The sequence below is a fragment of the Rissa tridactyla genome, chromosome 2 (genome assembly GCF_028500815.1).
Source record: "Rissa tridactyla isolate bRisTri1 chromosome 2, bRisTri1.patW.cur.20221130, whole genome shotgun sequence".
Lineage (NCBI taxonomy): Eukaryota > Metazoa > Chordata > Aves > Charadriiformes > Laridae > Rissa > Rissa tridactyla.
In genome coordinates, this window is record NC_071467.1 from 126416462 (window position 1) to 126442863 (window position 26402).

The 26402-nt window shown below is 37.9% G+C and overlaps 1 protein-coding gene across 2 annotated transcripts in view; it reads right to left on the reverse strand.

The window, feature by feature from the left end:
- LOC128905423 (ubiquitin-conjugating enzyme E2 E2) overlaps positions 1–26402 on the reverse strand; it is a 223342-nt gene that overhangs the window by 191755 nt on the left and 5185 nt on the right. For both annotated transcript variants that reach the window (XM_054191520.1, XM_054191519.1), the window contains exons 2-3: positions 25840–26028; positions 17103–17153 (exon numbers count right to left, since the gene is read on the reverse strand). In XM_054191520.1, the coding sequence (XP_054047495.1) occupies positions 17103–17153; positions 25840–26015 (227 nt within the window). In that variant the 5' untranslated portion in view covers positions 26016–26028. The remainder of the gene's footprint in view (positions 1–17102; positions 17154–25839; positions 26029–26402) is intronic.

Below are 26402 nucleotides of genomic sequence, written 5' to 3' on the forward strand. Positions count from 1 at the left end.
AAGATGCGCAATGTCTCATCAGCAAGGCCTTTTTTGCTGATTGAATACCACTGTAAGGCAATTAAAGTTTAAGCATATCATTTCCTCCCTTTTTGCTGAGCAATTTAGTCACTGCTTTTAGAAGCAAATAAAAGGACTAGAATATTTACTGCTCTGATATAAAAGAGCATTTTGAGTAATATGGGTGGGGTTTTTTTAAACCACTTACTACCACTCCGGCGTGGGAGAGAGCGCTGGGGCAGGCAGGGATCCCCCATGATGCAGGCCAGGAGCCACACCACTACTGGTAACAGGGGGTTGGCAATTCTGCAGGATTGCTCTGAGGCTAGTCTTTGATTGCTCTCTTCCTGTGTCTGGGGTTAGATGTGTCTGAGTACATGAAACGGGTTACATGTTTAAGAGGGATTTCAGCCGCGTGGATTCAGAAAGCCTTTAGGAATTGGCTGGCTCTTTGTTTTTGATTCAAAAGGAAATGCAATAAATGCGAAGGAGTCCAGTAAATTTCAAGTGTGGGGAAAAAAAAAAATTGTTCGGGATAAAGAACAGAGTTCTTTATGGTTGTATATATATACTTCACTGAAATAAGCAAGTGAAAGCACTTAGCAGCATTAAACTTCACTGTTAAAAGACAACAGTCAGCCATTTTCATTTATTAGAAGTCTAAATATAAAGTAGTACAATCCTGGTGAGCAAAGTAGTTGCATGTTGCTCAAACAGAATAGTTCTGCTAAATTTTCAATCAAAGATTTAATTAGTGAATTTAAATGTCAGGACAAAAAACCTACAGCTGGTTGCACAGGACTGTGTCTGTACGGCTTTTGAATATCTCCAAGGATAGAGACTCCACAACCTCCCTGGGAAACCTGTGTCAGTGCTCTGTCACCTGCCCAGTGAAAAAGTGTTTTCTGATGTTCAGATATGGAGTCTCCTGTGTTTCGGTTTGCGCCCATTGCCTCTTGTCCTGACACTGGGCACCACTGAAACGAGCCTGGCTCCACCTTCTTTACACCCTCTAGGTATTTATATACTTTGATGAGATACCTCTGAGCCTTCTCTTCCCTATAGAATTTCATTTTATCAGAAACTGTACAGCAAAATGATGTTGTATGACATATGTTGACCCTGCCTCCAAGAAGTATCTTTTGTGTCGAAATAATCATAGAATCATAGAATAGTTTGGGCTGGAAGGGACCTTTAAAGGTCATCTAGTCCAACCCCCACGCAATAAGCAGGGACATCTTCAACCTGATCAGGTTGCTCAGAGCCTCATCCAACCTGGTCTTGAACGTTTCAAGGAATGGGGCAGCTGCCACCTCTCTGAACGGCCTGTTCCAGTGTTTCACCACCCTCATTGTAAAGAATTTCTTTCTAATATCTAGTCTAAATCTACCCTCTTTTAGCTTGAAACCATTACCCCTTGCCCTATCACAACAAGTCCTGCTAAAAATGTTTGTCCTTATCTTTCCTGTACGCCCCCTTGAAGTACTGGAAGGCTGCAATGAGGTCTCCCCGGAGCCTTCTCTTCTCCAGGCTGAACAACCCCAACTCTCTCAGCCTGTCTTCACAGCAATGGTGTTCTAGCCTTCTGATCATTTTTGTGGCCCTCCTCCGGAGCCGCTCTGACAGGTCCATGCCTTTCCTGTGCTGAGGACTCCAGAGCTGGATGCAGTGCTCCAGGTGGGGTCTCACCAGAGCAGAGTAGAGGGGTAGAATCACCTCCCTTGACCTGTTGGCCGCACTTCTTTTGATGCAGCCCAGGATACAGCTGTACCGTCCACCAATACCCCCAAGTCCTTCTCGGCAGGGCTGCTCTCAATCCTTTCATCTCCCAGACTGTATCGATATCAGAAGTTGCTCCGACCCAGGTGCTGGACCCTGCACATGGCCTTGTTGAACCTCATGAGGTTCACATGGGCCCACTTCTCAAGCTTGTCCAGGTCCCTCTGGATGGCTTAATAATAAGGCTCCTACCAAGTAAAATAATTGAAACCAACAAAATTTGCAAAGCTAAAGAAGTTAAGGACGGTTAGTTGACATTTCTCCAAATACACCACTTAGTTCCTGGACTCTCTGTTTTTTCTTCAGGAAGAACTAAAGAAGAAAGAAGCAAAATGGACCCCTAGCTGAACGCTTTCCTATGCTTAAAACTTGCACTGCTCAAGAAAAACACCTGATTTAAGACTATTTTTAGCTAAACCAGTCAAAAAGCTGCAGGAACATTTAGAAACAAGGTTTACATTGATTCAGTTTAAAATCAATAGACTTAATATAACCCTAAATAAGACAGAAACTAAAGAATTCAAAAATTTATCTGGACACTTTTTAATTAAAATCTGTTTAAAACTAATTCAACCAATTCATCAGCTTTTGTAGCCTGCATATTTAGATAAAGCTGATGATTCAAGTCACTGTATCAAGGGGATGAAAGAAGACATAGCAGAAGCTGGAAGAAAACAGCATAAGGCTTGTAAGCCAATTGTTTTGCTAAAGGGCGAGTGAAATGGTGAGCAAAATTAATCTGTAAACTCAATGGATATTTTAGGACCGAGTGGCATTTACTCTTCAGAAATAGACACTAATATATTGTCTCTCCACAGATAAGCAACAAATTTAACCTTTTCTATTCACTATACAACCATTCCGTATTCGGTACTGAATTCTCAAGAGAATGACCACTTTCTAGGACTGAGATGATGCCAAGAAAAATTCACAGTGGAATGCTATCATCTTCAAACTTGCCACAGAAGGACACAGAATGATATCTGAAATAGTTAGGCACAATGAAAATTTTGAATATGAAATATGAGAAGTTTTGTATTTATTCAACTGACCAAGCAACAGCATAGCTTTATGAATCAAATATCTTCAGATTCTTGTGTAAACTCAGTAACAGTTTGGGGGTTTGCTTTGTTTTTTTCTTCCTGGCCGTGTTTTAGGTTTTGCTTTTTTCTTTTAAAGCTTGCTTGCAACAAATTCAGCAAAATAGATTGAAAAGCAGTAACAACAACTATCATGCAATCGAGTCGTCTCTCCATTACTTATCACACTGCATTATATTTCCGATTCCATTTCTTCATTTCAATCAATAGAGTCTGAAATGATGCTCATTTTGTAGCCTTTTTAATTGCTACAATATAAATCCTGAAGTTACTTATCTATACCTTTGATAAACATCTGATAAACATTTTATTCTTTAAAAGTAACTGTCTTCCTGCCAGGTATTTTTCACCTTTTCATATTTGCATAAAGTAAGCTGTAATTGGTTTGGTAGTTTGTACAACATGTGGCACTTGCTATACTTCTACAACACATGCATTTAACCAAGAAAAAAAAACAACAAAAAAACCCTCTTTCCTCTATTTTTTCTTAGTAACTCCGTACAAATGGTTGCTAAAATTAGACATTATCGGTGCCCCTCATGATAAGAAAAATGTAAGCATACACTTGAAGTATTCGTATGAATAACCCAGCTAGACTGCTGCTGTAGTTGGACAGTCTCACATCACTGTGGTACTTACTAATCATCTCTGCATGTTTTCTCTTTGAAACATTGTTCTGTTGCTGAGCTATAACAAACAAACCGTGTATGGCTGATTATGCTACTGCACTAACAATTACAAGTTGGCCCTCTTCCATTTTGTTTGTTAAAATCTTCATTAGTCATCTGGAAAGCTACTAAGCCATACAGAATCTAAAAACGTTACAAAAACGTATGGAAGTGTTTAGGAGTGAAAACAATCCATTTAAGAATTTATGTTTCTTAGCCACGGGACTATAATGCATATTAAATAACAGAATTAACAGGAAAGTGGTCTCTTACCAGTAAGTAATGAACCGTCCTCCTACAAAAGCAATATGCAAATACCTTAGCCAGGAATTTATGGATGGTCATGGCAAAAACCATTCCCTTTACATAAAAAACTAAGGTAAGTTTATTTTATCTTTACTTCTTGAAGCCTTGAAAGTAACTATTCTATAATTTTACTGTGCTTTGTGCAAAGTTGAGACATATTTACAACATAATCTGTCTAGTAGAGTTACATCAGTTATTAATTTAGTCCAAAAAGTGCATCAAATTAACATTCTAAATAAAATAAAAAAAACCACCAAACAAACAGAACCCACTTCACTGAAATATTAGCAACAAACAAATCACTGAACATAAACCCTGAAGTTTTCATGTGAATAAGGAAAAAGTCAGTATGGCAGCACAGAAAAGAAGTATGTATCTACAAGTATGTAGATACAGCTACTGCTGCATCAAAATAAATTAACAATTCTCAAGGCTAAAAGACCCCTGTAGCTAATAATTTTTAAACAGCACAAGAAAACAAAAATCCTCTAGGGGAGCAGCAGGTAGAAAAAAGTACACGGATTCTATTCAATTAAAATATTTCAAAAAGAGGAAAAGCTACACAGTAAAATCCTAATTTTGAAGACTCTAAATTGAAAGGGGGATTGTAAATTAAACAAAGCCAGTCCCAGATTTTGGGACAGGCTCGTGGCTCTCTGCGATATAGGACTACGCTATTGCATACAGCTGACCAGCTCCCTTAAAAAGCTGCTCAGCTACCAGGGATACAAGAAAACCCCCCAACCTACTGATTTATAGTAATATTTGCGTGCTTGTGCATTATTTTTCTGGCCACGGGCCTGCTTACAATTCACCAAATCTAGAGGGAAAAAAATGAAAGTTATCTTTAGAATTAATGTGAGATACGTGGAGCGTGGAGTAACTCCAAGAACTTGCAAAGCATCGTACAAATTGTAAACGTCTCAGATGCACAAGGTCGGGTCACAGTGCATAAGGAGTCACATGTAAGGTAACAGCACAACTCCTAAAAGCAACCACAGACATAAAAGAATTAGGATGTGTTGACAAGAGGAACTCAAGTTTAAAGTATTTCCCCACAACCCACACTGCGGGAAACCCGTTCCTTGTAGTTCTGTAAATACTCAGCATGTTTTTACTACAGCGTCCATCAGTGATATTTATACACAGTGATGACCTCATTCTCTAGCACAGTGAATGAACACGAGAAGAAAAAAAAAATATTTTGGTTGTGTATTTATCAGCATTTGGGCTCATTTAAATACTACTTGAATAACAATTATCTCTCAGCTGAGCAGAGCATCAGGTTGGCAGACTGTGCTTCACTTCTTCTCAAAGTGACAATTAACCTTGATATCAGTCTGCAAAGTGCTCTGTACTGGCATCAGAATAAAATTATCATTATCATATAAATCATAAAGATTCTACTGAAACCGAGATGGCTGTCATCCCTCAGCTATTTGTATTCAGGAAGGAGCAAAGCAGGTTGTTGCAGAACATCTTAAAAATGCGTCATCCTACAGCCATCACATTATGGGCTTCTGAGGCTGTATTTGTGGCTACCTAAAAATGTATGCCACACATATATGCCAAAACACTCACAGTTAATATACATTATTAATTAAATATCTCTCAGGGATGTTTGTAATGGAGGAGGTCATTATACTTGAATCTTGAATTTAAATCTGATTTATGCTACAGTAATTCCAGGCTCAAATGAGATTTTTGAGTTGATTATGTGATGCCTATCAGCTAGACAGACCCAATGATATTTGTGGTCACCTGATATTATTCTTCAAGGACTACAGTTTACTAATTAAAAAAAAACAACAAACAAACACAAACCAAAAACAAACAAAAAAACCAAAATGACAATTCAGTTAATGCTGGATCAAAATTCAAAATAGTCCTCTTGCACTGATGCCTAATCACTGTGATGATGGACTGTTGAGGAACATACTCGGACAAACAGGATTCTAGTAGTAGTGCCCACAACAGCCCATCAAAATGCCATATTAAGTAGATGCTTCTTCCCTTCTAGGCAGCCCAGCTGTGGAGGGAAGGAAGAAAATTGAGTCGTCGTCTCTAAAAACTTCCCACCTTCAAACGTGCAATGACAAGTGACTGTGAAAATGTTTACAGCTGGTTTTGATATGACACTTCATTTTTGTAATGTACACACTGTGTGTCAAAGTGCTTTACTGTTGTTGCTGCTACCGACAGGACATTGCTGAGTGTAGGACACGGCAGCAAAGCAAGCCCTCTTTCAGAAATATTTTTATAGACTGATGGATCTTATCTTATCTGTAACAGAACACAAATAAGACAAACAGCTAATTACAGAGGGACGCATTGGGTGTTGATGTTTCTCCCCATCACTAGAGCTGGCTACTTTCTCTGAGCCAGACTACAGCAGATCTTACACAAGTACCTCAGGAGAGGGAGCGGCAAGATGAAGAACCTGCTCTCTGTACCCTAAGCACAAAGTGACTCCAGAGGATTGTTTTCGGCAGGCAACGTGGCAGATTGTATGCAGGAGACACAAGAAGCCACTGCTGTGCATCTCACCCAGACAGCAAAATCAGTCCTCCGGGATGGAAGAGGTGCCGTGCCAAAAAGTGCACACCCACAAAGTGTTCTGAATTAGCAAGCCAGACTGTTTTCTATGATGCCTGGTGCAGAAAAATGAACTTACTCCAGTATAACATGGATTAAGACTAACACTTACCCAGTAATCAAAAGCCAGACACTCTCCCATAATAAATCCAGTCAAGAATGCCATTCTTTTCAAGCTATCCAACAAAATCTGAAATAAGGGGAAGGGTTCATTTTCACTCTAGAAACTCAGTCAAAATTCCTGTGCAACGTTCAAGCCCAGTTAACTCCAGCCAACAGTTTAACCCAGAACACTTAACGAATCCCATCCACGGTTACTTTATGGTACTGCAAAAGGTAGCACTGCATTGACCATAGCTGTTCTGAAACCAGCTTCCTGTGAACCCACCCTGGCTGCAAGCCCCATGTTTGAAACTTCCCCCCGCAGTCTGCAACCCTAGTCAAAATGCCACAGCTATGAGCTTAGCAATCAATTATTTATATCAAGAAATCTGAAATTGCAGGCTAGGCAGACAATTAATTTTTCAATCATAAACTCCTCTGAAAATTAAATGCGTTACAACCATCTTCTTCTGAAGGGTTACAACATGCCTAATTTTAGAGTTAATATATATATTTATCCTATTTAGGCTACCTAAGATATCAAATAGCGAGAGTATACAGAATTTTAAAATTCTCTGGATAACACCTATGACCTTACAGTCGACACCATATAGTTATTCTAAGCATATTGTATTTATCTCAAAAAAATTTTTTTTTTTCTATTTAGCTTCAGTATGAAGTCCTAAGTGCTACCTTCTTATGTGTAAACAGACTAATAAATTAGTGTAATAAAACACTTATTTGTCATTTTAGAATTAGAACACCTTAAAATGTAAAATAAATCCAATTTGTTACTACAGGTTTATATGCATTACCCATATAATTATGATTGATGCAGAAGATACTGCACTGGTGTCATAGAAAGAAAAGAATTTACTTTGGCAATTTTAAAGTTATAATAAGAAAGATAATAATCTCTACTAGATTGATGATGTATATTTTCAGTTGTCATTACTGTCATTTCCTACCAAACAGAAGTTAAATTGAACTTCAGCAAATCTTGCAGAAATAAAAAGCCCTTCTCCCCAGAAAAACAACCTGTACTGAAAATGAGACAATCATTTTGAAAGAATAAAATTATTCACTATTTCTCCACTGAAAATAGTATTTTCTGATAAAGAATTTTCATTATGAAATGTCTACAGACAATCCAGAACAAACGCTTTTAAAGGCTCCAAATTTCATTAAGGTTATACTAACTTTTAAATAAAATAAAAAACCAACCAACAAACAACATCCAAATCCAAAAAAAAACTTGAGAAATTTAAGCTTTAAGTTGTCAGCTGTGTCAAGTGTTACTGAAAGAGTAATTGCTGTAACTGTGTACCACTTATTCTTCAAATGTAACTCAATCTCCTAAATTAAGTGCAAACCCTTATATTCCAGTCTTAGCTACAGAGTCACCATCTTGGCCTCCACAATATTTACAACATTAAAAGGCTAAAGTGTCAAGAAAGCATATTATCACTCACCTACAGCCTTCTCTGGGCACAGTATGCATCTCAAGTTAATAAAGGCCACATAAATATGGCTTTTGTGCAGAGCAGACAGTAATTTATGTATTTAATTACATATTTCTCCCTAAAAAACAGAAACAGTTGGCTCTTTGCTATTTTTGTTAACATTAATCAGAGGAAACTTCAGATTCTGGCATAAATTTGACTATCGTATAAAAGGTAATATTTAAAATACATAATGCCTTACCACACAAACACGAGCTGCCATATGTGAGGCACTGCTAAGCATGGTTTCTATTAAGCCGACACACAGTAACTGGCTTCTTTCCAAGCAACATGGAAGTGTTTAAAAAACCCTGTTTAATCCAATTCCACAGCTTTGAAACAAAAATAAATTAAAGTGCTGCAAGAACTGTTAAAATGAAAAATTAAAGGCATGTAAATAAGTGAAAAAAATAAATTGTCAGTGAAAATGAAAACAAAGATTATTTCAAGTAGATAACTTAATTGTAATTAGCAACATTTGGCATGTGTTATGATATGATTCAAAGCTGCAGCCAATTAGATACCCCAAAAAGCTTGTAACAAAGCTGCAAATGTGTAACTACAGCATAAATAAGTTTTATTGCACAACAAGAAAACAGCACCCAGATCAATTTCATAGTTTGTTTCCGAAACACTGTAAAGTATGCTCTGTTACTAGTTCATGGGCTTTTAGTCTTAAACTGCAGCTTTTCTGACAGGAGATTTTGGAAAACAATTTCATTAAATTCAGACTATTAATTGTAAATCTGTACACATTGTGTGGATACCAAGAATAAAAGATAAATTACAGCATTGCCTTAAACTGTCATGCCTATGTAGCAACAAAACAAAAACAGCAACAATAAAAAAGCCAAAACAAACAAACAAAAAAAAATAATAAAGTGTGTAAGTTAACAGCTGTTAAAAAGATGTAGAATTGTGGTATTGGAACTTGGAAAGATTGATCTTTTTATTTTTTTTTAATAGATTTCCAAGGAGAGAAGAAAACACTATTTTTTCTTTGGAAGGAATAAGAGGTACACATAGAATTCAGGAAATAACATGAATTTGTCAGATGCTTTTTAAAAGTTTTCTTAAAAAGGAAACGATTTTTAAGTATTACATGGAAGATCAGAGTTTAAATTCTCATCAACTGTGGATGTACTGAAGACAACAGCATTAGGCACTTCTGAGATTGCGCCATTTATTTAAGGAAAAAAATACTTCATTATCAGTAATACCGTCAATCCCAACCAACAGACAAAGTACCTTCCATTTCCCCCATTTATTCAATAATGAGTAATTTACTAAAGGGTAATGAGTTGCTAATAAAAGCATGTTTCTTACATGATTACCATGAAATGGCAGTGACTGCTTGTTCCGTGCAGTAGTACCTACTACAGTCACAATTTCAAATAACTCTGCTCTATCAATTTCTGTAAAGAAATTTATCCTTATGTAGTTTTTACACAAGACATTAGTCTACATTTCGGGAAAAAAAAGAAAAAAAAAAATCGGGAACAAGCCCCACAGAAATAGCTAACTAAATTTGAAAGCAACACATTTAGATATTTCTTTGCAAAGTCTCTTAAAAATGATGCAAAGCCTCGGCCAACGTGGTTTTGTCTCCCTTGCGGGCAATCACTGTTTATTTAACACACTTCTTTTAGGGTTTCGGGGGGGGTGATGGTGGGGGGTTGGTTTGGTGTTTTATGAGGACTGTATTGAGGCGATTACAAAAACATGCATATATAATATCAGTTTAATGTTATAAACCAAATTCAGGCTCCTAGGAGGGGAAAAAAAAAACCAAGCCAACAATTTTGTGTAGCTATGTAGGAGAGGGCAAAAGAAATGTCTATGGAAGGTAGTCTGAAAAATTCTGGAGCTGAAAGCATTGGGGACTGCCCTTGTACTTCCTAGGAGACTGACTTACAAAGACCAGCTGCAACTCGATGTGAAAACACTGGAAGAAAATGTCTTTCTTCAGAATTCCCCATGCTAAAAGCATCAAAGGGTTTCTCTTTACCCTTGTTACAATCCTCCACTCCACCTTCCCCACACTTGCAATTTAAACTGGAGCTTTACTAATGTTCTACACTAAGCAGACTGCAAATATCCCTTCCGTGTCCATCACAGGCTCCTTTTTGGGCACTTTTCTGCCCTTTCCTGCTTCAAGAAAGGGGCAAATGATCATCACAACCCCTCCTTATGCCCCAATCTCCACACATTTCTCTGCTTCAGCTGCCCCTTGGGGATGCTCTCTGGCATCCTTCGACCTTCCAAATCTGCACACATGCAGTGCTCACTGAAGTGGTCTTATACTTCTCTAATACTATTTTCTCTTTTCTAGTCCTCCAGAGAGAGGAGTTGTCATCATTTGACAACTGGGAGAACTGGCAGAAATCACGGGGAAGTATCATTATGCTAGGGGGTATTAATGGGTGTTGTCAGCCAGTTCCTTACGTCATCATCAGTGAGTGAAGCTGCCGGTTGTGGCAAGCAGCCAGAGGCAGGCTCCTTTTACTGCCTTTTTTTTTTTTTTTTTTTTTATTCTTTTTCCCCTCCCATCTTCATGAAAGTACCCAAGGTTTGTGGCCACCAATGCCCGCAATGCATCCTAAAGCTTTTGAGTGCTGCATCTAATCAATCCTAATATCAGCCCACAACCACAAGCAGAAAAGGAATCAAGTAGATATTCATAATTCAGTTTATTCAATAAAAAAAAAGCAAGCTCAGTGCTGTCTAATAATTTTTCATATCAAACATACATTCGCGAAGATATCAGATCACTAAAGAAACATCAGCTATGTTTTACATAGCCTTCCAAGTGCACTGCATCTTGACACATGGAAGACCCATGAAAAGAAACATCTGTGTGTTATTTTTTAAAAACAGATGCTTTGTGAACAACATGACATTGAAAGGTCTAGAGTCACTTTTAGAGTGAAAACAAACAGATATTTTTTAAAAATGGTTTAGTATAGTTACATGCTTCAGACCTTAAAGCACAAGTGACATTGTCCTGCACTGTCTTAAAAGAAAACAGCTGAAGGAATTAAAAGATTACATATTAAAAAGTAACCTGACACTTTTTATCTGAGGTACTTCAAGGTACCAAGGTAATAAATTTTAAAAACCCACCAGTTATAAAAAACAGGCAAGCTAACTGAAGTGATAAAATATAGTGTAGTTGCTATTATAAGATATAATCCCAGTGCGATCGTTAACTTGCATGTTTTTGGGACATGTTTCTTGTTGCTTTTGAAGCAGAAAGGGAATAAAAATTAAAAAATAAAGCAGTTGCAATGAGCACTCAAATACATTTTACATTAATTCTTATCCTCAAATGAATGTTGATACATCATAGATTTAAAAACAACAGGATTCTGCACTTTAATATCAACTGCTTCTATGCATATCTTTTTGATTAAGTTTTGTTATTTGGTGTAAATTCTTAAGAAGCCTAGCCATGCAAAGTCATATACAATTTTCTGTGTCACATTTTCTCCGGAAGGTTATAGAAAACTAGCAGCACATCAAAGTAAGCCTATACAGGTAGAAGGTAAACTTCATGGGTAACGTAATGTAATGAACGGGAAAAGACATGAGATTCATACCAAGGAGGTTGGAAATGTTTGCAAGGTAAAACATTCAAAGGAAGCATTCTGTATTCTGGTTTTCATCCTGCTCGCACATTAGCATCACATGCATGGCAGTCATGTGCCTATGGCAACAGACCGATGCATCCCTAACTCAAACAATCAAAATCACTGATTACAGTTGCTTTTAAAATAAAATTCTAAACTGCTAGATCTTGGGGTTTTTTTCCACTTGAATTTTGTGCCTACGTCCTCCTCTGGGGAAATCCCCATCAGAAGAAACAGGATTAAGCCTTTCCTTAGCCAGAGGAGCCACTATACTCCCATACTCCTTCTAAGCGATATGACAACCATGCATATGGTGCTGATCACCCTTTGTGCTTCCAGAGTTTTATGAAGGAACCAGCAAATAAAGCCACACTGTTCTGTGCCTATGCTACCCTAAAATTTCTTCTTTTGTTACAGAGCAAAGAGGCACCTCACTGAAGTAGCCTGTGCATTCTGCACAAGAGTTAAAAAGAGCTCAACAGGCAATCTAATGGTAGTGAAACAGGCAGTGGACACTACCTAAGCAGATGCAGTGTTACTGAGCAAGCACTTAATGCTACTAAAATCATTAAGTAAACTCTCTGTGCAAGCCTAAGGAGACTAACCAATGAGAAGCAAATTTAGGTTAAGCAAATTGTGTTAAAAACAGAATCATTCCAGCACCCAAGAGGAATCAGTTTTGCATTCTGCATTTGGAAAAAGTATTATTCTGCTTTCTCCAAATGTTTTCACATTTATTCAAATATTTTAAAGAAACATATATAACCAGGATTATTCAGACACACACACCCCCAAGTAAAACTGGCATTGTGAGCGTACGGTCTGAAAAACTGTAAAGCATCTCTTTGCTCACGTTGGAAAGCTATGTGAGTGCCCCGCATGCTTGTGTGTGTGCGCACACACACATAGGGAAGAGGGGAAGATTCCCTTAACACATTCCTCGAGTGAGAGGGAAGGAGACTCAAGCAGGCCAGGGCAACACAACAGATACTTGCTGTACCGGCTGCTCTCAGTCCCTACACCTCTATCTCTCTCCATCTTAGAGCAAGGCTGACAATCTTCTCCCTCACGGTCTTCCCGTGAAATTGTGCTAACATTTTTTTTCTGCTCCTGATGCTTTTGCCATCTCCTTAGCTTTAAAGCAGCACTAGACAAGAGTTTAAACAAATGGCCCCAAGAACAATAACTTAAATTGATGGAATTCACATAATCCTTTAGAGCTGTAAAGATCACGACCCCACCATTTCAGCAAAAACCGAGCCAGAGCAATATTGAACAGGAACGTCGGACTCCATACAGTCATTAACAGCACAAGAGACATCCATGAGGCACACTGACCTCTCTCCCCAAGCCAAGATGAGTAATTTGCCATTACACTTGGCTCTTCTCTGCATCACCCCCCGCCCCTGCAAAAAACGTGTTTTAAGTCTTTTCAATGTGATTAGTTTCACTCGCAAAATACTAGGATCAGATATGTTGGTTGTTTCTCGATTTTGCAGAAAGGAAAGCAGGAATTAATGCAATGATTCCAAACTAATGGAAGAGATAAGACTACATGCAGGGTTTTCAATTGATTGTTTTGCAATGGGAACCAGACAATTTGCCCACTAAGCTGCACAGTCCTTCATATTTCTGAGCCTCAAGCATCACACACATTTCTACAGGGAAAAAGAAGTAAAATGCATACACATAAAAGGAATTCTGAGTAAATACACAAAAAAGAGAAGAATGGTGACAAATATGCTAGAGAACATCAAAAGAAAACACGAAGAAGGAAGATGGGGAACAACAGTGACTTAATGGGAAAATTTTGATTGCTCCAAGTGGTGTCCACAGAGAGCTGCTATTCGCTTTGTGCTGGCTCTCGTTGTTTCCAGCTGCTAAGTTCACATTCAAAGAAGCTAAAAATACATTAAATACTTTCCAAATATTATTTTCCCATGTAAGCAATTGGTATAAGTTGCCACAGAGATGTTGTTCTCTTGCCAGTGAGAAGGGAAATAGTATACAATGCTGACAATAGAAGTTGTATTCTATGAAATCTATTGTCTTAGACAAGATGCAGTCCAAAATATGGGAAAGTCTGAAAAGGCGTTATTTTAGCTAAAAGAATTCCCCACGATATTCCTCTTCCAGTAAGGCAATGTATGAAAATGATACTTAAAGATGAGCGCTTTATCGCCCATGAGAAAAGGTATATTCTGCACTACTGAGAGGTACAATACATGCAACATTTCTAGCAATCAAGATTCAGTGTTTCAATGAGGAGGAAAAAGAAGAGAAGCATGGCAAACGTCTACAATTGAGGTATACTGTCTCCTGACAAACTAAAATTTCACAATGCTGCAGATTTAAAACACAAATGTACCTGCTTAGCATTCAGGACTCTGACAGTAAATACAGCTCTTTACAAAAGTAAAGGGGGAGGGGGAGGGATGGGACACAACACATACCAAAAAACATCCAGTTCTTTCTGTTAAATATGAAGTATAACAGGCTTTTTTATGACATGCCTTCCTCCAAAAATAGCAATGACTCCACTGCTTAACTCCCACATGTCCCCCAGCTTAACTTTTTGACACTTAGAACACTATACATTCTCAGTCCTAAGGAATGATCCAAAGTTTGGGGAGTCGAGAGGACTTTCCATTGCCCAGAACCCAAACTACAGAATATTCGGAGGCGACTCAGATTTCTTTTAACATTAAAACTTCTTTTAAAACCAAATGTGACAGATTTTATAGGAACTCTGAAATCCACAGCTTACCACAGTTTTGGAAAGATGCTGCAAGTCGCAGCAGCGATAATCTGCCAATTACAAGGCACACGTGTGAGCAAGACTTTTTTTGTCTTCCAGACAAACAAGAAGATTATACAGCCTATTCTCTTCATGGGGATGAGGCAGGGGAAGCGTTAAGATTGCAGCTGCTGCAGAAGTGGAGGCTGCAACTCCCTTGGAGCTTGTACCGACTGTGTAGCCTAGCATGCCATTAAGGGATGCTACTGTACTACAGATACTGTTCCATTTGGGTTTTTTTCCTGAATGAGACAAACCTGAAGCTTTGGCCTGCTGTAGTTAACGGAAAGTCCTGCAACATACCTTGCAATATTCCACCTAAATTCCAACTCAGCTCAATATCCTGCCTATCAGAAGTTTCCTAAATAACTACTTAGAGAGTATTCTCGAATAATACAGCTTTCCTTCATGTCTTCTGTGACATGTAGTTTTGAGATTTATCACATTCCTATTGCCCGATCATGATTTATTTTATGTATAAAAGAGGACACATAGTGAAGATTATCTGGAATCACAACCATTTCAAGTAGCCTACGTCTGTAAGGAACTTATCTTTATGAAATATGCTTTTTAAATAGAAAATCTAACACCTGTTATAACAATGATGTAAATTTCACTAACACCAAGAAAGGACATATGAATACTTTAGGGTAAGAAATACTGTACTATAGCTTGTCTTTCCTCATTATGCTGAAGAGTCATGTCTGGCTGATGTATTTATTTTGTAATGTTTAACTATAATAGAAAATAGATGAAGTTCAAATGAAAACACTGTTTAGACTATGTCAACAGAGCATAAAACTAAATGAAGTGATTCCGTATTGACTATAAAAACATATTTGCTAATAGTAAAGCTACTAATGGTTATCTATCAAGATCACAACATGAAATAATTCTGAATCTTAAGAAATGTGTTAAAGCAGCAGACACACCAAGTTAGATGTAATTTTTTGATTTTGCAAGACATCATCATGCAGTGCACATTATTGCTATTTTACCATTAGTGTAAATAATTAAAAAACCAAACAAACACACACACACAAACAGGAAATCTCCAGTACACTTTTGGTTGGTTTTTGTTTTTTTTTTCAAAATTGCAAGTCACCAATGGGCTTTCCACTAAGACAGCCAATGCTCACTTTACACTTGCTAGCAAAAGAAAATCAAATAACACTATCTTGTATACTGAAACAACTGCTTTGTTACAAAGGAAAGGATTCAGAAAACTAGAACAAATGACACTGCTGTAAAAACTATAAGCCTTTTAAACTCAGTTCAAAGACTTATGCATTCTTCTACAACAGACTGAAGTTTTATATTCATCCCAGCAAATCAATCCACTAATAGGCATCAGTCATCAACACCTAAGTAAAGATCTGCCATTTGAAACAGCTTTGATGTGATGGAACACTCGCACACAGTCGTAAGTATGACAGAACAGCTTAGCTATTAAAATGTTTTATCTAGCAAAGAACTGTTCATCCTAATTGACTGAAATACTCTTTGAACGCTATTATTGCAAGGCTACTTCACCACGCAGCGCTTTAGTACATAGCCACTTGACTTATATCTTGAGATCCTGCGCAACCACATCAAATCTTGTTAGAATATTTTCTCACACATACTTTTGTCAAGAGACCAAAACAATAAAGCTGACTGTCATTTTTACTACCAGTTGCTTAGTTAATTCGATACTGAAACGTACTGGGATTCATTATAAAAGCTGCATGCAATCAGCCATTTCTATCAATCTTTCTTTTTTACTGCACTAATAGAATGAATCCTACTAACCACATCAGTTGAAAGGGGTTGGCAGGACTGGATGGAAGCGATTCCTCTGCACCGAGCCCGACCTCTCGGCACGAGAGATGGGGTGGCAGGGGCTCCTTTAAGCAGCGCTGTGCAGCCCTGGCCCAGCTCCAGCACTGCCCATATGTCAAGCTGACAGATAAGAAGCCGGAGACAGCCATCTGAAAACAACTATATACCGGCCCCGGCCACCAGGCAGAGCCAGGGTTTCTAGGCCTACCTCATTACTCATTTCAAAGCCAATTTTAAACACACCGAAAGTAAACCGTACCTGACCAAAAAAAAAAAAGCACCAAAACACAAGCACAAAGTCATTGTTAGAAAGGCTATGCGACAATATACTCTATTTCAGGAAGTTTCCACTGAATATCGTAATCGATCACCAGAAACACAGTCGGAAGATTAACAATAGTTCATGCCTATAACATTTTTCCTTCTCCATTATATTCACAGTCTGTTAACAATTTGCAAGAAAAAGGAATCAAACATACCAGCAACTGCCACCAAGATTACATTTTACAGAATCAAACAAAATGCTATTGATTTAATACCTCAAATGAAGGGTGATTTGATTTTTACCCTGTATCTATTAACGCATCATAGAGTTCATCAGTTTTTACCATTATTTTTGTTACCAGGAAGAATGTCATATCAATTCCTTGTATGTAAGCAAACTCTATCAGCTTTTATTCCAAAATTACTAAGTAATCAGCACAAAGGAATAGATAAAATTTACTCCAGTCCCCTATGCAATTTCCATAATTCTATATATTCCATTTCCATATTCCAAATTAATAAAATCCAGGTGAACTTACCTACAGTTTGGAGGAGGGTCTAATGTAATTTCTGCAAGTTCTTTCTGAATTCTTAAGAGAAAAAAAAAAATATTATCAGAACTTTTTTGCAATATATTTCTTTCAACTTTATGAACATTTCTATAGCAATCAATAATAATAAAATATAATTCTTACAATTTATGATGGAAAGCTGATGCTATAAGGTTTCATGAAACTGCTCAAGAAAACATTGAACTAAAAATCAAATCTCTTCTGAAAAACAAGCCTCCAATTTGGGACAAATTACACCATGAGCAGGCAAATCAAAAATCCCACTTTTCTGTAAGTCGGGGCTCTCAGTGCCTTTGCTCACACAACAATTAAATGTCTCATATACCCTCCTTCTCTATTTCCCCTCTGCCTCCACGCCTCTGTGCTGGTTTTGGCTGCGGGAGAGTTAATTTTCTTCATAGTACCTAGTATGGGGCTATGTTTTGGATTTGTGCTGGAAACAGTATTAATAATGCAGAGGTATTTTTGTTATTGCTGAGCAGTGCTTACACAAAATCAAGGCCTTTTCTGCTCCTCTCACCGCCCCACTCGCGAGTAGGCTGGGGATGCACAAGAAGTTGGGAGGAGACACAGCTGGGACAGCTGACCCCAACTGACCAAAGGGCTATTCCATACCATATGATGTCATGCTTAGTATAGAAAGCTGGGGGAAGAAGGAAGGGGGAACGTTCAGAGTTATGGTGTTCCTCTTCCCAAGTAACCATTACATGTGATGCAGCCCTGATATCCTGGAGATGGCTGAACACCTGCCTGCCAGCGGGCAGTAGTGAATGCATGCCTTGTTTTGCTTTGCTTGCATGCACAGCTTTTGCTTTACCTATTAAACTGTCTTTAACTCAACCCACAAGTTTTTCCTCACTTTTACTGTTCTGATTCTCTCCCCCATTGCAACTGGGGGGAGTGAGCGAGCGGCTGCGTGGTGTTTAGTTGCCAGCTAAGGTTAAATACGACATCCTCATAGCTCTTGCTCACCAGAATACTTAACTTCTTAAGGTATTCTGTACTGGCAGGGCAAAAAAGCCAGCTTCAGAGAATAGTTGTCTCAGCCTCCTGGAAATAGCCCATCCCAGTCTTCTCCATAATCTCCTCCTGAGTATCGAGGGGCTGCTAACAGGTCCCTCCAAAGCCTGTCCTCAAAGGGAATTGCTCCAGCAACCTGGTCAGGCTGGGGACCTGCCGCTGGACCTGCTCCAACGTGTGTCATCTTTGCACTGGGGGGCCCAAAATCGGGTACACATTATTCCAGATGCAATCTAATGAGGGCTGAGCAAAGGGAGATAAATCACGTTACCTACTGACTATGCTCCTGTTAATACAGCCCAGAAGGCAGTCAGTCTTCGTCGCTGCCTCACCTCGAGCTTGCTGTCTGCCAGGGCCCCCACGTCCTTCTCGGCAGAGCTGCCCCCCAGCCTGCATCATTATGTGGGATTAGTCCTTCCCACATGCATGATGTTACGTTTCTCCTTGTTGAATTTCACAAGTTCCCTTTCAACTCTTGCTTGGAGGTCTCTCCGAGCAGTGGCCCTGCCCCTGTGTGTACCAACTGCTCCCCCCCAACTTGCTGTCATCTGCAAACTTGAGAGCGCGCTCTGCCATATCCTCCAGGTCACCGATGAAGACGTGAAGCTGGGCAGGTCTCCAGCACAGATCCCAGCAGTACTGAACTCGTTACAGGCATCCTGCTGGAGGTCTTCTTCCAGGCAGAGCAATTTTGTTGTTAAGGATTTCTGGGTATTCCCAGGCTGATGATCCCATGCCAAGTACTTGATTTCCTGATCTATGCCACATCTGGCAATACAGGCTTTTTTCCGTTATACCAGTGTCTACATGAGAACCAGTATATCTGCCTCTGAAGAAATTTAAACATGCAGAGTAGGAGTTTACAGAGTTCCCAAAGGAACTTGTAGGAGGTTACAGTTCCCAAAGACTTGCCAGAGTATGATGCCATAAGCAGGACTGCAATGGCCACCTTACCTATAAACTATACCCAGGGCTTTTCCAAAGTCTACTTCAGTGCAAAAACATTAACATTTAGAAGGAGGAAGGAAAAGAAAAACAGTTAAATGTACCCTCAGTATTTTCTTCTTCCCATCTCCTTCATGGGATTTCACGTACAGGAGCAAACTGCTATTCCTGTTATTCCGTACACTAAGAAAGAAAACCTGCACAATAATACCACTGAAATTCCTGAGATGCATGCTAAAGCCACAACCCAAAATTTCAGGCCTGACCTGAAGTACACACATATCTTGTTAAAAATGACTGCCACCCATTTTGCACACAAGCAAAGAAAATGGTTTATCAAAATAAACATTCAGTTACATTGGCATATATAACATAAAAATGAGCAGTCTGATTCTCTATATGTTAAGATCCAAACACAATCTTACATGCTAAGGAGTCTCACAGCCACTATCAAAATTCCCCTTATGCCACTATGAGTTGATTTTATGGCTATAATGAGTAAATGAACCAAAGGAAGTAGAGAAACCCTAATCCTTTATCATTCACAGTCTGAAATAATTAGGACACACGTGGGCAAGATTTATAGGTAGAGGTAATAATCATTTATTAGACCACCGACATCACTGAAAAGATAAAAACACTCTTTCAGATGCTTAGCTTTTCTTTTAACCTCTATGCACTCCATACATACACACACACACTAGTTACTTCTGTAGAGGGGGAGAAATTCAATGTTTATTTGCTTTTTCTACTCATTGAAATATTTGCATCTCCAGTACATCCAATTTCCCCAATAAATATCATTCCTTTCTTTTAAAAATACAGGCACGGGCTGCTTAATCAATATTTGCAGCAAGTCATTGTAGTAACGCTGAAAATCCACCACATTTTTTAAAAGGGAAAATCCAATCGGTGAAGCCTAAACACAATGAACATGTTGCTTTTAAAAAGTTACTCCATTTAAAAAAGCCTAACAGTTCACACCTTTTAGAAGGGAGATCTTGCAAGCGTGGGAGCTGCTTAAAATATTTCTTCTGTATATGACAAATTTCTACTGTGTTTTTGAAAAGTATTCTATCACAAATTCGAATAATAGAAAACCTACATAGCATGGAATCTTCAATTTCATGTTTAATGTGTTGTTTTGCTTTTTCTGCCTTTTGGGAAGTTACAGAATGATGGCATTGAACTTCTATAGAGGCAGAGATTACTCCTTTGCTTTACAAATATCAGTAAGAGCAGCTAATATTTCACTGCACTACGATGAGTCCGAGACGCATCAAGAATGGATTGACAAGTGCAGCTTAAGTCCTAGATCAAAAACCTTATATTCTTCCTCCTAAATCCTAGCCCATGTCCCTTCCATTCTGAAAACAAAAGGGTGTACAGAGCTCTCTCCTTTTCTCCTTCTATTCTAGTTCAACCCAAAATTTCTACCTTCCAGTGCCGAGAGCACTAAAATGGTCCTTTTTCAAGCTTTTCTGTGATTGAGCAAAGAAGAACAAAATACCTTTCAACTTTGAGCGATAAAAATTGATCAGATGGTACTTTCTATTTATGTTCAAAAGTCCTAATTGCTTTTGCAAGCATCTAAGAAAGAGATGTTTCATTCATGATTATTTTTATACAAACAAGATACAACATACCAATACGATACTGTCCATCAGTTGTTCTGCAGCAAGTTGTCTGTGTTTATCCTCCTGCTCTGTGGCATCCCAAACTAAAATTAATGTATACCTTACACCCCTTTTGTTGCAACCTTAATTTACCTTGCATTCATGCTGAGAGCACGTTCATAACCAGCTTCTGTAGAGCAGCTGAGACGCCATAGCTTATTCACATGGCACAGCATTCAAAGTTACAATTAAATCGTCAGACAACGTCCCAGAGCGCCTTGCACTGATAGAGACCTCCAATGTGCAAGCTGGCCTTTGTCTGCACGAGTTATTCCACTGCCCTGGCACTTGTTTCATATCTCCATTGAGTTGCCCTCAGAATCTGGCATAGGAGAGGATGTGCCTCATTTCCTTCGCTGACCACAGAGGGTTCACCGCAAGAACATGTGGCCTCTGGCAACAAAACATTTTTTGCAGGGTCCTTTCTGGCATCTCTTTCTTTGGATCTTCTGCCCCACTAGTTATGTTTAGCTATGTCAGAGAGGCCAAATTAAAATCATTATATATATCTGGTTTATATTTAAACTAATGACATACCGGTTTACTATATAGTGGGGAGTGGGGTGATGGCAGGGGGAAAAGCCCTTGCTAGTAATCAAAGCCCTGGGCTGTACACATAGGACGTTTAATTTGCAATGTCAGATCTGATAATCTTTGTTTGGTCTCAGAGAAGTCATTTGACCTCTCTGTCTCTCATATACATATATACACAAACACATAAAAATATTTTACCCCTCCATTTTACTAACAGAAAAGAACAAACATAGCTGCCTTCCAGTTATAGTGCAAAGGTTAATCTACCCATAAATTCAGAAGCATGAAAGTACATTGTGGATTTCAAATATTATTAATTCTCACAGACACATATTTACTACTGTTCCAAGCCTAGGGGGACTGAGTGTTGTTTCCTTCATGAAACAGTTAAAAGTTCTCTAAAGCTAAGAGAGAACTGAACATGTCAGAGAATTTCCCAATATGATTAATAGGAAAAGAGGCAAAATAAAGGACTATATGACAATGAGGTATTTTTATCATGTCTACTTTTCTAAAATACATGCCTCTTTACCCATAAAAGCCTGGTGAACAAATAGACCATTCTGAAGAATATGCTATTTAGAAAATACTAAGAAATGCAACCACTGTTATGTATTTCAATCTTATATAAACTGTGACTGAGCAGGAAACTGATCTAAAGATGTTTAGATTCATGTTGGAGGAAAAGAAATATTCTCGCCTCCATGCTAGATGCACAATAAATGACAAGGATATTTCTTATAAGAAGCAGCACTCCATATTTTGCCGTCATATTCAACATGCTGAATATAATTCCCAGATTCCTTGAAAATAGTGCTGTGATAAACTTCTCTGAGAAAAAGAGAAGGGGGGAAAAAAGCTAATTTTTATTTTGTTGAATTTACAATAAATTTAATCCATTACCTATTTGCTACTCCTTAAGGTTGTAACTTCTTTCAATAAAGAAAGGCAAAGGTTACAACTAAAGTTTTAAAGTTCACAATTCATTGTAGGCACAGATAGTTATAAAAAAAAATCCAAGACTGGACACAGACGTTGACAGATTTTCAACTATCAACTTCAGGAGCCAAGCAAAACAATACATTTATTTGTTGAGCTACTGTCAGCCAAGAATGGTTACACTTCTCTCAATTCAAAGGTCATGCTAAGATTTGCTACTTAAGAGGTAACAAGATGCCTGCTGTTTTCAAGGACAGCAATTCAATTCCGTGTCTGAACTGTAATTGTGATATGCAGTGAGTTTCTCAATCTTGACATGTTAGGTAAGAAAGGTTGCTATTTAAGGTGATGCCCTCCGGGTGAAAAAAAACTGAAGGACCAGTGCACTGTATATGACATATGCTGTAAGCTATTACCCCTGTATAGCAGCTAGTCCTAAAAGTATTAACAGAGAAGGACAGCGTGTGATGGCATTCTGCCTTCTTCATGCAATGCTAACAGAAGAAACTCCCTATCTTAAAAATCTTACTCAAATACGAATTAAAGTGCTTTCATATAGCCTCCATAATCAGATCGTTTCAGAAAGCAGTAAGCTGCAGGAGTAATATATGCATACATAAGACATGGTAGCAGTTTACTTTTACACAAGCAGAAGTCAGCATACTGCTAAATCTTGTTTTATATAAAACCTAATGCTACTGAAAATTCTTTAAATCTAATTGACTACAAAAACATACAAATAAAAACCAGAAGTATTCCAAATACAGATGCACAAATCTTCATTCTAATCCAAGATATACCGTAGGTATCATAATGTAATCCAGAAGTACTGTGACTACAATTCCATATGCATGAAAAAGCTTTCCAAGTGAGAAAACATGACTTCCAAACTCAGGTTAGAATCAAGTCTGCAGTCTGCGGCTTCAGCTTCAGTGCTACGTTAACTTGCTGGTGTTCTCGGCTTTAAACAGGAATTAAGGAATCGTGACCAAAGCCGCAACTATGGTGCACTCCGTTGTTTGGGGTTTTTACTGATTTTAGCAGAGTTAAATCCTTTAACTATAATGGAGTTGTTAGAGGGAATCGCATAGTGAAACACTTAAGTGAAGATTATTGTGACTTTAGAGTAATGCCACACAAACCCACAGAATTCAAAAGCTAGAAAATGAAAGAGTTGCTAAGCATATATTCAGTCTTTTTTCGCCAGGACAGCTAAATTACTTCAATTTATTTCAATTTTTAAAAGATCACTTTTTAACATGGTCAAGAATAAATTTACCCCTGAAGGAGTATAGCCTTATTCCTGCACTATTTTTCCACTTGTAAAGAACAAAAATAATAATATTACTATGACGATACTTTATGCAGACAGTTTCTGTAATACTTATCACGTATTGAGGACTCTGCCATTTTCCTGCCTTCATGTTACTGCTTTCCTTTTTTTCCCCCCTCTACTTTAATTTCTGATTTTCCTTTCTTGAGGCATTGCTGATTTTGATTAAATTTTTAAAATTTCTTAATTTTAATTAAAAAGCAAAGAAACAAAACCTGTAATATGAAAACCTGGCCAGATTAAGAATGTTTGTAGAAATGTAATCCCAGTGACAAAATACTGAATACAAAAAAAAAAAAGAATTATAAAAAAATCATGATACTATTAAAATACTCTGTTACTATAAAAACTGTTGTTGTGATCCTTCCACAAAGTGCTATGACAATCAGCACTCCTAAAATACATCTTTTTTCAAAAAAAATTACTTATTGTGCACATATCTACAGAACTCTTATAAATCATCTCAGCTTTTAAAATGCATAATCAAAGGCTTTCCTTCAATATTAGTACACATGTGAAACTGGCTTTAGAGTCTAACTGGCAAACGTACTGATGTCAGCAACTGGCATAATTAGTTTCAGCAGAACCATAAGCAGATATGATTAAACTTTAAAAGGTTGAAGTAATTTTTATCACTGTGAAACGCATGTTGATAAAAGCTCTAAGCTTTGAAGATACAAAGCTAAGATTAATAGACCAATTTCTGACATATCGTTATTAATTTTTTAATTGGATAGCGTCCGCAGGCCCTCGTCAGAATTGTGGCGTCATTACATTAGGCATAGTACAAAGTTCAGGACACACAGACTCTTTTCTAAAGATGTTAAAAACTAGGTTTTTATGACCTTAGAAGTCACAGCTAGTCCCATATTCCTAATATTTAAAAAAGAACAATAGCAGGAAGGAGACAAAAGAGAAGAAGGCCAGAAACCATAACGGCTGTGAGGATTAACTACATGAATAACATCATGGTCTGAAATTAAAGCTATTTATTTTTTTCCTTTTAGTCATAAAAGAAAACATGGACAGGCTTTGCTGGCCATCCTGTAAATGATATGACTCGGTAATCTCCTAATAGCGTCATAGTAGGAATGGGTCTTCACAATTCACAACATTTCACCAGGGAAGAAACAAAAAGGAAGGCAGGCTAGCTGTAAGGAAGGTGTCTATGGCAGAAGAAAAACATGACAATACCTCACTGGAAAGACATAATAGACTTCAGTTCAGAAAAGTATGTAAATGGTAAGGGACAGATTAAGCCAAGAAAAAGACTTGGATCCTGAAGAGATGTACACACAGGTTTATATACTGGTATCTAGGGACTACTACTACATGCATATGTTATAAATTATGGCAATAGGGCCTTGATGCTTCTCCTTTACCACCGCACCATAGTGGCACAACTCTAATGTTTTTTCTTGTACTTTGCATGGCCTTGAATTAGCAAAGAAACAGGATTTGGTAATTCTGCATCAAGACAGCCTGCAGAATTGGTCTCTTGTCAGATTATTTTAGAAGTGTTTTTTAACTTCAATCACTATAATCCTATTTGAATTCTGTTGCCTAGACTAACACCCCTACGTGTACTAATGGAGCAACACTAAGCTGTAAATTCCTGTTGTCAGGTCCAAGCAAGACAATCGTTATCTGGAGATTGACATGATAGCATAGAATAATTTAAATAGCTATTCTACAAACCCACCTTTCCTCTCAAGCACAAAAAGAGAAGGAAAAGAAATGGGTATTAAACCAGACCACCGTTTAAAGTAATGAAACCAGCATGTATTTGTTGTTCACTCAAATATTTCTGACCTGACCATCTGGGAAAAGGAAACGCAGTACTTTACAGCAATAGGTATTACGGTAGTCCTAACATGCTGAGTTACTGAACTGTCTGAAATGTTTATGGTTAATTAACTGTAAGTTACACTGACAAGTTTCAACATCAGTCATATATACACATACAGAGATATATTTTATAAGGCTACAAAACTGTCTGAGTTTTACTAGCAATAAAAAAATGTCAGCTTTTATCATGCAAGCTACTATTAAAACCATGTGAAAGAACCAATCTGTCAAAGAAAGGAAAAAAGCATACAGGTCTCATTATTGTGACCAGTCTCAAAAGGCTATTACACTGACATAGTAGTGTTATAATAAAACAATAAGAAAATTAATACACTCAGTCAATACATACATCTGATGGCCAGCTGAAAAAAAGAGAAAGGAAAATAAACAGCCAGAAAGAACACCGTACCTTTTAGCACTAGTTGACAGCTTAGCAGCCGTTTTGCTTGATATTTTGCCCTCTTTTTTCTTGGGTTGAACTTGCTCCCTTTCTTGTTCCTGCTGAACACCTTCACGCTGATCTCCATCAGAGCTGCCTCCGCTAGTGCTCGGACTATCATCAACTCTCTGCCCCTCTGTAGACATGGCAGATGATGCACTGAATAAAAAACAAAACAACAAAAGTTAGCTTTTTCGGAAGAAACTGTCCAATCGTATTTCTTACATGCCTTAAGGAAATAACACACGAGATTCACGTCTTCATCTTAACACATAATGCCTGTGTTACAGTACTTCAGTAATCTTAGTACTGAGGAGTTTTGCCATAAGCATCTTAACAATAATACAGGAGTTGGTCGTTTTAAACCCCACACCAAATAAATAATAAACCCTTATATATATGTAAAGCATGTTATTGTAGCTAAGCAGGAAACGTAATTCTGCAAGTATAATACCATTCCCTGTGAATGGTATTTTTTAACCACTTGGCAATATCATGAGTTCGCTATCTCATCACTATGCCACTGGTTCAAA